The sequence below is a fragment of the Diplodia seriata genome (genome assembly GCF_021436955.1).
Source record: "Diplodia seriata strain FDS-637 chromosome Unknown scaffold_5, whole genome shotgun sequence".
In the NCBI taxonomy this organism is placed as follows: Eukaryota; Fungi; Ascomycota; class Dothideomycetes; order Botryosphaeriales; family Botryosphaeriaceae; genus Diplodia; species Diplodia seriata.
The window spans coordinates 2,211,022-2,223,924 of NW_027117312.1; the positions used below are offsets into that span (position 1 = coordinate 2,211,022).

At 57.9% G+C, this 12,903-nt stretch overlaps 5 protein-coding genes across 5 annotated transcripts; 3 read left to right on the plus strand and 2 right to left on the minus strand.

Annotated features, from left to right (window-relative positions):
• Positions 1-1,474: 1,474 nt before the first annotated feature.
• Positions 1,475-1,881, minus strand: SLS55_005656 (uncharacterized protein; the record flags this gene model as incomplete). The annotated part of the gene is made up of 2 exons (XM_066777100.1): positions 1,475-1,758; positions 1,878-1,881. 2 exons carry the CDS (start codon positions 1,879-1,881, stop codon positions 1,475-1,477), a joined length of 288 nt encoding a protein of 95 aa, XP_066632942.1.
• A 2,273-nt stretch (positions 1,882-4,154) lies between these two features.
• SLS55_005657 (uncharacterized protein) lies at positions 4,155-4,973 on the minus strand (the record flags this gene model as incomplete). Its single annotated transcript, XM_066777101.1, has 1 exon — positions 4,155-4,973. The coding sequence occupies one exon, from the start codon at positions 4,971-4,973 to the stop codon at positions 4,155-4,157; it is 819 nt and encodes a 272-aa protein (XP_066632943.1).
• Positions 4,974-5,276: 303 nt separating this feature from the next.
• On the plus strand, positions 5,277-6,167 carry SLS55_005658 (uncharacterized protein; the record flags this gene model as incomplete). Its single annotated transcript, XM_066777102.1, has 1 exon — positions 5,277-6,167. One exon carries the CDS (start codon positions 5,277-5,279, stop codon positions 6,165-6,167), a length of 891 nt encoding a protein of 296 aa, XP_066632944.1.
• Positions 6,168-6,920: 753 nt separating this feature from the next.
• Positions 6,921-8,412, plus strand: CHT4_1 (Chitinase 4; the record flags this gene model as incomplete). The annotated part of the gene is made up of 4 exons (XM_066777103.1): positions 6,921-6,968; positions 7,032-7,132; positions 7,189-7,933; positions 7,990-8,412. 4 exons carry the CDS (start codon positions 6,921-6,923, stop codon positions 8,410-8,412), a joined length of 1,317 nt encoding a protein of 438 aa, XP_066632945.1.
• A 1,497-nt stretch (positions 8,413-9,909) lies between these two features.
• SLS55_005660 (uncharacterized protein) lies at positions 9,910-11,314 on the plus strand (the record flags this gene model as incomplete). Its single annotated transcript, XM_066777104.1, has 2 exons — positions 9,910-10,053; positions 10,112-11,314. The coding sequence occupies 2 exons, from the start codon at positions 9,910-9,912 to the stop codon at positions 11,312-11,314; spliced, it is 1,347 nt and encodes a 448-aa protein (XP_066632946.1).
• Positions 11,315-12,903: the final 1,589 nt, after the last annotated feature.

A 12,903-nucleotide genomic window follows, 5' to 3' on the forward strand; every position in this document is an offset into this window, starting at 1 on the left:
GGACCCGACCTGCACCACCTGTGCGCGCCGGGACGCGCTTAAGCCCCGTGGGGTGCAGGGGTGCCGTCAGTCCACACCCTCGCCTTTGCCGACCGGAAAACATCTTCATGGTTTGTGGCGGCAGGACCCGCGACTGCAAGCTTTTCATCATGGAATCCTCTCATGTCGTGGCCTTATCCCACTCCCCGACTCAGGCACGCCCACTGCTGCAGGCTAAGCTTTGCGCCCCAGAGCCTCACCCACTGGCCAAGCCTGAGGCCGCCCAGGAAACATGGTACTGCGCCGCTGCGTTCAGCTCCTCCTCCGGGCTCCAGCTTCGCCAATTTGCCAGTCTACTTCCTTGCACCGCTTGGCTATCGTCAGGGTGGGCGAGGTGCGCAAATTTCAGGAACGCACCACAAGCTGTTCAGCTCCACTTTTGGGGCCAATCCTGCTCATCGCTGGGAGGCAACGTAATACGAGTACCGATCCCTGTCTCTCTTCCTATAGCCCCGCCGTCTTCGGCAGTTGGCGAGCATGAGAGTTACCGCCAGTGTGGGCCAACACCTGCACCAGCGGTCGGCGATAAGTGATCCGACAGCTCATAGAAGCCGCCGTAGATCAGCTGCCTTTTACGTCAACTGCTTCCTCCAATGACTACGTTTTGCGCTTGGTCGGCAATTTCGGAGACTTCCAGCTGTCCGGCTCCGGCTAGAAGAGACCGGCCAACACTTCGCCGAGGACATGCTGCAATTGCAACAACAACTTCTCTTGGCACTTCCATCAGCCTGCGAAGCTTCTTGCTTGAGTCGAACGCTAAAGTGACGAGCTTAAGCTTGCATCTTAAGCTCACGTCCATTTCTCGCTACCACTGTGCCGGATAGGCCATCTGTTTACCGTATAGCCCCGTCCGACTGAAATATCGTCGGCAGCTTGCCTCTCCAACGCTGCCACTACCCGGTAGATGGAACTCCGCGCAGTCTCTTTGTCCAGCCCCTGGCACTTGTGCAAACACCTCGAGTCATCTTTGAAGCCGAGTCCCTGTGCACGGTTCCCTGCGCGCCATCATTTCCGTCTTGGACTTCTCATTGCCAAGGCTCACGGTTATTGCCTTGTACTCTCGATCGGACCCCGTTTCGTTTGCGCTAAGACACGTTAGTTATCTTAAGACTGTACAACGCTTCGGCGGTACTCATCAGCTATGCACAGCTCTATCAAGTGGCACAGATGAAGTATTTCAACAAGGATGTTCATCTGCAGCTTAGAAAGCGTTTGGCCTTGTGGCTGGTGCCTCCAGTCCACAACTAGCAATCGGCGTCTGGCCGAAGGATCACGTCGACGCTGACGTCTTCTCAGTCCCTTATGATTACCGTTGGCCTTCCTGACGCAGATGCGCTGACGGTTGGCATGTCAAGAGCAAGAGCTTCAGAAGAAACCGTGACATCTCGCTCTGATCCGTAGGCATATGCATCCCTTTCACTTGGTCTCAGTTTGCTCAATCCCGATCGCCGCCTCCGCCACTGACCAACCCCTCCGTCCAATCCAACACGCTCCTCACCGCCGCCATCCTCGTCGACGCGAAGCCCATGCGCAGCAGCGCGTGCGCCTGGCGCAGCTCCGAGAACTTTGTCCCCTTGGGCCCGTCCGCCGCGCAGGCTTTGTGGCTATCGCTTTCGTCGTGGTTGTGGCGGAAGAGCATGGCGCGGTAGCCGCCGTCGTCGCCATGGCCGGTGGCGACGTCGTAGGTGAGGCGGCAACCGAAGAGGACGCGGGCGTTTGCTGAGTTTTTCGATGTTGTGAGTTTTTCGGTGTTGGTGACGCAGGTAATCAGATGGCATGGTGGGTGAGGTGGAGTGGAGGGGGGAGGGAGGGTGCTGTGAAGCATGTGGTGGCCTCACGCATGGTGGGAGAGTTCTGCAGGGTGGAGACGGTGCGGTGTAGCGGAACGACGGTCGGAATGGATATTACCTTTGATCTGCTCGATCATGAGCGAGCAAGCGTAGAGTTCGGACTCGAAGGCCGAGTCTTTGGTTCCTGTCATGGTGGCTGCGAGGTGCGGAGTGCGCCTGGTGGTGTGATTCCCCCCTCTCTGTTCTGCGCGAGCAAGAGCTTGCGCAGGTTTAAGTTTGGAGGAGAGTGTGTTAGTGGGATTTGTGGCTCCTCAGCGGCGTTGACGATGATGGCAGCACTGTTGTAGGTGGAAGCGGCGGGCACGCCTGCCGCTGTGACCACTTACACGAAGCAGGACCTCACGGTCGCGTGGGCGATGAGGAGCATGATCACGAGTCTGAAGCAGAGGAAAATCAAAAGGATGCATTCATTAATTCGTTTATGGCCCTCAAGATAGCAAAGAAGAAGACGGTACAGCAGACCATGCCGGTCTATTACCCACCCAGCCACCCAACCCTGTTTGTTGAAAACAAGGCCGGAATGACTGAATTCACTCAAGCGCGTCAGTTGGGTTCCTTTCGTTTTGTCGTGTCCCCCATAGCCAAACAGTGGTGCCCTGCCCACTTGGAACTTCCGTTAGACATTCACAACTTCCCAGCCGTTCTGCTTGAGTACCCTGACCACGCAATATTTATGAAGAGGGTAGCGTCCGTAACCTCTTGTCGCCATACCGTCAACTTCTGGGTTGCTTGATCCCCCAGTGCCACAATTGTTGCCCCAGTTCCCACACTTGATTTAAGCCAAAAGGCAAAGAACCAAATCCCCCAGTGCCAACATTTGATTTAAGCCAAAAGGCAAAAGAATCGAATCCCTCAGTGCCCACACTTGTTTCAAGCCAAAAGGCAGGAAATGAATCCCCAAGTGCCAACACTTGATCTAAGCCAAAAGGCAAAGAGAATGAAGAAGAAGAAAAAAAGAGAGAAAGGTTGGGGGGCGTCGGGAGCTTAAGTAGGGAAGGTAGTCGGCATCAGCTGCGCCGGCCGGCAGATCACGGGATCTGGTGACCGGGCAACCAGCGCCTTCACCCACCCACCTAGCGACCGGCTGACTGCCCGGAGTAGACAGGCACACACAGGTGAAGCATCTGCGGGCGCAACCTTTCTGGAACGTTCGACTGTGAAGAGCAGCCACCACTTGATACCGCCCGATTCGGCAATCTGCCGACTTCACCCAAAGATGCTGCTTTCTTCTTCTTCTTTCGGATTCTGAATCCTCTGCATACACCCACCATTCGCCAACCGGCATTTCACCATACAGCAGAAAAACGGAGGAACTGTGGACTTGTTCGTTTGGGAGCTTGGTCAGTGAGTGCCCCACCACAAGTGGCCAGATGCGCATCTACATTGACGACTACAAACAGCAGTGGAGAAACACTGCCAATCAAACTGGCACCACCGCCCGCACCGTGCCGCCCCCAAGCTCTCCCACCCAACGCTGACATCTCCAATGCAGCCTCGGATTTATGCGCGTCGTCACTCTGCACATATTAAGCGTGATCATCTGTGCCAGGAAATACCGCTTTTGAACCCTGCTCTCACCTCTTTATCACACAAAAAACGAGAGTCACGGTTTCTGAGGCATATGTCCAGAGGGCAAAAGATTTGCCGTCTCGGAACCGAAGATATCTTGCGACGGAGTGAATATCTCAAGACTTCACTTGACCATGAAAGAACAACATGGGATATTCTGCAGCAGTTTCAATGGTTGCTGCGTGAGACACTAATAGCGAAACGCGCTGAGGGGGTATCATAAATACAAGTAAGACCGTGCACAATCAACAAATAAGACGAAAAGCATATTCAGTGCTTCTCGACGTGCCTGAGGAGAACGCTCATATCCCGAAGCTACCCAATACGTCACCTAAAGCCTTCTCTTTCTTCGCGCGCAGCCTGCGTTTCTTCTTCGGAGGCTCTGCAGTAGTTGAAAGCTCCTTGGTCACCTCACCACTCTGTCCTGAAGGACTGCTTCGCCAAAACCACAACGCCACGTCCTCTGGAGGTAGTACGGCGGTTGTTGAGCGTTTGAATAAAGAGAGGATGGGTTCCTCATGAGGTTCAATATCCGTGGGCGGAGACAAAGTCGGAGATGCTGCGCGGCGGTAGTAGGCGCGTATGGCATCATGCACATTGGAGCTGAAGGTCCACTCGATGTTGAGCTCATGAGCCTTCGAATTACTGGCCCCACATTCAGTATTCCATGGTCTGCTCCGTCATTGCCAGCAAAACTTACAGGAATGAAGCTCTCCAGCCGAGGTCCTCTGCTTGATCGGGATCAACATCGCATCCGGTCAAGTTGCAGAGGGTCAAAGCGGGCAAAGTGCGCAGGAAGCCCAACGAACGCGTCGTGATGTAGGGCTGACAGATGAAAAACACTAGGCGTAGTTTCGAGAAGACATGTCCGTCTTTTGCTGCTTCACTCCACCCCCGCACAACGCGGTCGTCCAGACTATCCGAACATGGGCCAAGGATGGTGAGAGCACCAAGGTTCCGGATCTTGGTGATTTTGGCCCAGTCATGCTTGGAAAGTTGAGGGTCTTGCAATGTCAAGTGAGTCACCCACTCAAAGTTTGGTGCGGTGACTTGTCTGACGATTTCATCGAAAGCGTAATGGGCGGTCGAGTTCAACAAAGGAATCTTGCGTGTTTCCTGGAAAGCATGACGCTCGTCAGGATATGCTCTGACAAAGATGCGCCAAATGCGCAGAGAATCTAGACGATAGCGGCGGATTTGGGCCCAAATCTTCCTTCCAATGGTCCACGGAACGCAGGAGATGGTCTCGTGGTCCAGGTTATGCAATTGCAGAAGCACGGAGCGAATGGCAACCTGCTCTAGGCAGGCAGCTCCAACAGAGTCAGGGTCCCGAAAATCGACAAGATCGGCGATGCTACCGGTAGTTGCAGTGACCCACGAGGGGAACATGGAGGTCACGCCGCAGTGTGTCTCGGCAAAGACCTGACCATTTCCCGGGTCGTAGGCTTCCTGTGCGCGTTGGACTCGGCGGCGTGACATGAGGCGCATCAGAAAAGGCTCCGGGCGGTGTTCCATGGCGATGGAAGTGACGGCGCGCAAGGGGAGCAGAGCGGCAGCGCGGACGAGGATGCATCAGTCGCCATAAGAGAGAGTTGCGACGGATGAGCGCATGAGCGAAAGTTGCGACGGGGAGGAGTCGCATCACCAGCCGGCACCGGGGCTTACTTATCGATAAGCCGATGCTCCCGCACCATTGACTCGGCCTCCGCAATCGCTGCCACTGCTGCCCATATACCTATGCCTCCTTCCCCGCCTCGGCTCTCGCTCCCTCTCCCAATGTTGCTGGAGCCATGTGCCCCGCGGTAACCCGTCTCGAAGATGCTCATCAAGAAGCCTGGCCTTCTCCTCTGCTCCTACCAGGGCGTTCAATGCGCCTGCTATCCTTCTAATGCGTCATCGCCCGCCCGCCACTCCCGACACCACCCGCCCAATGTCCGCTCCTACGCCCACGTTGCCGGCGTCGACGCGAACGGCTCTTGCGACAGTGACCACTTTCCGTGGCCACAGAGCGCGGCCCAGGGGAGGCTTCCGACACCATACGAAATCTTCCAGCTGAAAAAGGGCTCGCCATACAACAAGCGCGCCTTCTACGAGCTCGTGAAGGTCTACCACCCGGACCGCCCTATACCCTCGCATGTCCGATCCGATATGTGCCCGCATCCCGTCCGCCTCGAGCGCTACCGCCTGATCGTCGCGGCCCACACCGTTCTGTCCGATCCGTCGAAACGCAGCGCATACGACCGCTGGGGCGCCGGCTGGGGCGCTGCAAGGGACATAAGCCCGCCTCCATACGATCGCCCATACAAGTGGAAGCCGGGGGAGGATCCAACCGCCAATGCGACGTGGGAAGACTGGGAGCGCTGGTACAACCGGGACCAGAAGAGTGACCAGCACCCCATCTTTCTGTCCAATGGGGCCTTTGTAGGACTCGTCGTCCTCGCTGCTGCCTTGGGCGGCTATGGCCAGGCAACACGGGCAGGTCAGTGGGGCAATACCATGATTGAGCAGAGGGACATTGTGCACGCCGAGACAAGCAGAGAATTGAAGAGGGTCAGGCAAGCTGCCATTGCGTGCGGCGATCGCGAGCAGAGGATTCAGAGCTTCTTGCGGAGTAGAGACGCGGCGACACAGACCGAAGAAGCGTATAGAAAGCTTCTTCCGTACAAGGAGGTCTGCTCCAGCGAGGGCGTGAAGGGAGCCGAGTTGTAAGGACCATGGTCTCGGTTCGGTGGAGCTCAACTGCCTTCACCGGTCGCGCTTTGGCTTATGACACTCGGAACTGAGCGGGAGGCGTTTGGACTTCTAGTTTGCCCTGGCCCCAAGGATAATGGCGTTGTAGGCTATTCGGTTACGATTTTCTTCCCAATGCGCCGTCCAAGCTGAAGGAACCTGTTGAAGCTCAATCTGCTGTGACTGGCTATCCCGCTTGGGCCGTGTCTCGTCGTCGCCACATGCGACCACTGACCACCAGCTGGTCAAAGACAACAGCGGCCACAGTAAAATACGGGTTGCCGCTAAGTCCCACGTCATTCGCCTTCCTTGGCGGCAACACAAAGAGCATGGGGTTGACTGACCCTGCGACAAGCCCGCCACGGCAGCAACCTCCATCAGCAACGTTGAGCGGATGTAACCCCACACAGTCAATGGAGCATGAGTCGATGTAGCGCTTCGACAACAGCTTGAGTGGCGCCAGCGAGTAAGATCATCAGCCGCGACCCGTTAAACCTGTTTCAGCCTGCGCTCAGCGTTCCCTCGACCGGCGGCTGCGCCACAGTTGTGACGATGCGCTGGACACCGGCCCTCTCCACTGTTGCTGCCACAACCATCGCCCTCCTCGCCGTTTGCATATATTTCGCCCCGCCGAACTCCTTCTCTACCGTCACACAGCATTTGCTTCACACTCTTGCAGCTCCTGCATCTAAATTCCTCCCCTACTTCGCATCCAAACCAACGACTTCGACAATGGGTGGCGGTGACGGATATAGGACTGTGGCGTACTTTGTCAACTGGGTTGGTGCAACCTCGAAACAACATCGAAATACATCAAAGAACTGACACGCACCTCTCTCTCAGGCAATCTACGGCCGCCAGCACAATCCTCAAGATCTCCCGGCCGAGAAATTGACCCATGTGCTCTATGCCTTCGCCAACGTGCGACCAGATTCCGGTGAAGTGTAGGAATATCAGCCCGACAACTCCAAAGAAAATAGAAGCTCATATCGCCCCACAGGTACATGACGGACAGCTGGTCCGACATCGAGAAGCACTACCCGAGCGACTCATGGAACGACATTGGCACCAACGTCTACGGCTGCATCAAGCAGCTCTACCTCCTCAAGAAGTGCAACCGCAATCTTAAGATTCTCCTCTCCATCGGCGGCTGGACCTACAGCTCCAACTTCGCTGCGCCCGCCTCCACGGCGGCAGGACGCCAGCGCTTCGCCCAGTCGTCCGTGCAGCTGCTTAAGGATCTCGGCCTTGACGGTCTCGACGTTGATTGGGAGTACCCTCAGGATGATGCGCAGGCGCGCGACCTCGTCCTGCTGCTCCAAGAAACCCGCCGCGAGCTCGACGCCTACGCGGCGCAGCTGCGCAACAGCGGCGCGAACCCCAACGCGCGCTTCCTGCTGTCCATCGCGGCGCCGGCGGGGCCGCAGAACTACGTCAAGCTGCATCTCGGAGCCATGGCGCAGCATCTCGACTTCATCAACCTGATGGCGTACGACTTTGCGGGGTCGTGGGACTCGTGCGCGGGACACCAGGCGAACCTGTATGTGTGCCATCACAACCCGAACTGCACGCCGTTCAACGCCGAGCAGGCCATCTCGTACTACTGTCAGAACGGCGTGCCGCACAGTAAGATGGTCATCGGCATGCCGCTGTACGGCCGCGCGTTCCAGAACACGGATGGGCCGGGCAAGCCGTATAGTGGGGTGGGCGAAGGCAGCTGGGAGAACGGGGTGTGGGATTTCAAGGTACCGCCGTCTCTTTTCTTTCTCCCTTCAAGTTGTGGGTACTCACGTTTGCTCAGGACCTCCCCCGGCCCGGTGCGCACGAGCATTACGACCGGGACGCGGCGGCGACGTACTGCTACGACCCGTCGACGCGGACCATGGTCTCGTACGACACGGTGCAGATGGCGGTGCAGAAGACCGACTACATCCGCGACAAGGGGCTGGGCGGCGCCATGTGGTGGGAGTCGTCGGCGGACAAGAAGGGCGGGGAAAGCATCATCGGAAACGTGAGTGATGCTCTACGACACCAACCATCCAAAGGACACCATCACCACCATCACCACCACGAAAGTTCGACTGACCATGGGTTCTCTTCTCTCAACAAGGTGGCCAAGAACATGTGCGGATACGATGGCGGCAAGGCCGAGTTCGTCGAAAACAACCTGGCGTATCCGGATAGTAAGTTTGAGAATTTGAGGAAGGGAATGCCGGGTGAGTAGGAGGGATAGATGGAAGTTGTGACCGGGAATCCTCCAGCGGCGGGCATAATCGAAGACTTGGCCAGTCGTTCTCCTATTCTTTTCTTGGACTGGATTTTTAAATTGCGAATGGGTCTTGACTCGACGTCGGTAGTTCCGGCCAGGCTAGGAAATCATCGAGCGAGAGAATTATCATCACGATTCTTATGTACTTGGATGTTCGAGGTCATGGTAGATGGGAGTGAGAAGCGGAAGCTGTGGCCATCAAAAGTGGTGGATGCTCCAAGGTATTTCGTAGGCGACACGATCTGACTACAGCTGCATGTCGGGCTGCTTACGTTGCACAAAAACTGCCGCCTCATTCACAACAGCTCATCCGACATAGCCGGTGGTACATGTGAACTGGTTTAACCGTTCATCCTGCGCCTCACCTGATGATTCCGCCCCAATAGGAACCTTTCCGGGACATTTCCTCCGCCGAATAGTCCGTGATGGAAGGAGGCCAAGTTGCGAGGCTTATGTTGGCATCCCTGTCAACGGCTGGAACCATTGGCTCAAGGGTCAAGGGCGGCTTTGAGGCGTTTACTGTGCCGCTCTCTTCTAAGATGGCTTAATCCTCGAAACCTCACATGCAGCATGTGCTCCTGGGTTTCGGCGGTTCCGATGAGCAACATGGACGTCAAGGCGTCGCTCGAAACGGCAGGAACGTCGCAAGCGGAGCCCGGACGAAAGAGTTGGCCCGCCGGCGGCACAGGGAGTGCGGGAGGACTGGAGGTGCCGGTTCCGCCAGGCTAGTGTGTCTTGGAGCGTTCCCGCCGTCCAATCAGGGCGAGGCCAATCGACGGTTTAGGACCTCGGCTGCCGCTGTAGCTCCACCAACAACTCCGCATGGTTGCATCTGCAGCCTGTCACAGCCTTGATTGCGTCAGTCAGCAGCAAAGGCGCCCCAGGTCGCCAGAATTTCACTTTCATCTTGCTGTGGCTTAGATGTCACCGCCGCGCTGGAATTGCCGCTGTAGGCTTAGCCGTTCGCCCCGCAATATGGCTTTCGTTTGATAAAAGACAGGCACGCACGCGAGTCGTATAACGATGCTTGCTACGCATCCTTCCCTCTCAAGCACTCGGACCGTACTGATCCTCCGTCGGCGAACCTTAGCCCGCAGGCCCACTTGGCTTTGCAGCAGCCTTGTATAGAAACGGCGTTGCTGCCGCTGTTCAAGTCCAGGACTGGTTTATTTATCCTCGACTACGATGAAGCCCACGACCTTCCTCGGCCTCTGGGCCATCGCCGCATACATCCTCTACCGCGCCATCGCCGCCATCACCACCTCTCGGCGGCGGGCCCGCATGGCGCGCGACCGGGGGTGCAAGCCGGCGCCTGCATTCAACAAATGGGACTTTCTGGGCATCCAAAACGTGCGAATGCTGCTGCGGGCGGACAGGGAGAAGCGGCTGCCCGAGTACAGCGAGGAGCGCGTGGCGACCATCAGCGCGCGCGAGGGTCGGCACGTCACCACCATGAGCAACGTCATCGCTGGCGAGGAGAGCTTTTTTACCATCGAGCCGCGCAACATCCAGGCCATCCTGGCCACGCAGTTCAAGGACTTTGAGCTGGGCGAGAGGAGGAATGGCAACTTCCAGCCGCTGCTCGGCCATGGCATTGTGAGCGATACTGAGCTTACCTTGAGTTGACGGTGGGAGGTCTAACTTTTTGTTTTAGTTTGCCTCGGACGGCAAGGCGTGGGAGCACTCGCGCGCCCTCCTGCGGCCCCAATTCGCCCGCGAGCAGATCAGCGACCTCAAGCTGGAGGAGACGCACGTGCAGAACATGATGCGGGCGCTGCCGGTCAACGTCGAGGGCTGGACCGACATCACCGACATCCAGGTGCTCTTCTTCCGCCTCACGCTCGACTCGGCCACCGAGTTCCTCTTCGGCGAGAGCGTCGACAGCCAGCTGGCCAGCCTGCCCAACTACCGCGGCACGAAGGGCGCCGGCGACGTACCGCCCGAGCGCGACGAGCGCATGTTCGCCTTCGCCTTCGACCGCGCCCAGTGGCACCTCGCCCGCGCCGGCCGCTTCGGCAAGAACTACTGGATCGCCCACACGGCCGACTTCAAGAAGCAGTGCCGCGACGTGCACGCCTTTGTTGACTACTTCGTGCAGCTCGCCCTCTCCAAGGAGGAAATGTCGCTGGAGAAGGGCGCGGGCGGCAGGAAGGAAAAGTACGTCTTCCTCGACGCGCTCGCAGCGCAGACGCGCGACCCGCTGGCCCTGCGCGACCAGCTGCTCAACATCCTGCTGGCGGGCCGCGACACGACGGCGTCGCTACTATCGTGGCTGTTCCGCTTCCTGGCGCAGCACCCGGCCACGTTCGCCAAGCTGCGCCGCGTCGTCGTCGACGAGTTCGGCGAGTACGACGCCGCCGACGCGGGCGACATCAGCTTCGCGCGGCTCAAGGGCTGCGCCTTCCTGCAGCACGCGCTCAACGAGACGCTGCGCCTGCAGCCAGTCGTCCCGCTCAACTCGCGCCGCGCCGCCGTCGACACGACGCTGCCGCTCGGCGGCGGGCCCGACGGCCGCAGCCCCGTCTTCGTCGCCGAGGGCATGGAGGTCGGCTATAGCGTGCACGTCATGCAGCGCCGCGAGGACGTGTGGGGGCCCGACGCCGCCGTCTTCCGCCCCGAGCGGTGGGAGGGCCGGCGCGTGGGCTGGGAGTATCTACCCTTCAACGGCGGCCCGCGCATCTGCATCGGCCAGCAGTTCGCCCTGACCGAGGCGAGCTACGTCGTCGTGCGCCTGCTGCAGCGCTTCGACTCGATCGAGGGCTTCGGCATGGATGGCCGCACGCTGCACGGCTTGACCCTGACCAGCTGTCCGGGCGACGGCGTGAAGGTGCGGTTGAGGGAGGCGAAGGCGGCGTAGGCGATGTTCGGCTCGTTTTTTGATTTTATTTTGTCGGCGTGCTGCGTGATAGCTGAGCGTGTTCTGGTTCCCATTTTTTTTAGCATGGTTGCGCTGGTATGGGCGGCTTCTGTTTCGAGTTCTCTACTCTGGATCAGCTCAATGTGTAGAATATTTCATGATACGCAACAGCTTCAGTCCGTGTGAATGCGGGTATGATGACTCAAGCTCATGGAATAGCAGTGTCTTATCGCCAGCAAGCCAATAATGTCTTCTGTGGGAAGAATCTTGACGTTTGCACAGGTCCAACAAGTCCCTGTACCAGGCAGCGGTGCGGTCCACTGCTGCCTAGAGAAGATAGACACGGTTATGCACGGCTAGCTGCGGCTAGCCTAGGCCTTGTGGCACGTGCAGCGCCGAACCCGCCCGGGCACGTCCCGTGGTTCGCTCAAACAATTTTCCGCAGAGGCTCCACGAGGGGTATAAAAAGCCGCCTCCCCCTCGACCCTCTTCTAAGAATTGTCTTAGTGCATGGGCTTGACGCGTGCAAGTGAGGATTCGTCCGATGCCGTGTTTTTGCTAGTTGAAAACTACAACTACTGACCGCTTGTGTTGGCCTTCGGGTCGGCACGGAATATTTGGAAACCTACCTGGCTCAGTCAGTCTTCATTTTCGTTACGCTGTGCTCGCCTTTGCGTGGGCCCGTGAGGAAGAGAAGATCGCAGTTGCTGTGATAGACCCGGACAATATCTCAGCAGTGGTGAGGTCTATGCGTGTCGCGCTCCACGCTCTGATGCTTGGCTGAAGATGCTGTGTTTGCAGTTGGACAGCTTGCACCGTTCGTCGTTTGCCACGGTGATGCTCGCAAGAGTTTTTCTGCTGTCGCGTCTTCACACAGGAAACGTGCCTTCCAGAAGTGTACTCGTTCCGCGACCTGTGTCTCTGGACCTTCTGGCTGATCTCGTGCTAACCAGTATTCTGATTTTCATCGTTTCGACGCCGCTCGATGCGTAGTCGACGCGTCGCGCTGCCGTTTCCATGCGCGTCGCGCAACGTCAACAGTGGCCTGGTCCCGCCCAGCAGCCCAGCGTGAAGCAACACAACGCAGAGCATCGTAACAACAGCGTCGATTATAGCGCTTTCCAGCTATAAGGATTAACACAATAAGCTAGCTATGACAGGTCCCCCGACCTCGACTGTGTCGTCGCCGCCGCCGCCGCCCCAGCGCAGTGTCGCCTTCGATCGTGGACCCCGACCGCAACCATCGCACGCATGCGCCCGCCACCCGATGCTATCGCCGCCACAGCCCGTCCACAGCCCTTCCTATGGTTTCTCCAGCACCGCGGTCGACCACAAAGACAATGATTGCATGACGATACTCTTGCCCGCGAGCGGCTGTGTGCTGGCCACCCGACAGGCAGCAAAGCAAACCCAACACCACCGTTTGTTCAGCCCGCCATCCTTGGACCACGCATATCACTCCATTTTCGTTGCTGCCCGCACATAATCATCCGCCGCTTCCCTCTTCCGAAGCCACGACAAACACACTCTGCATAGCTGAATCGATTACAAGCGAAGGAACCGGAGAGCGTGTCTTTGCGCTCTCTGTG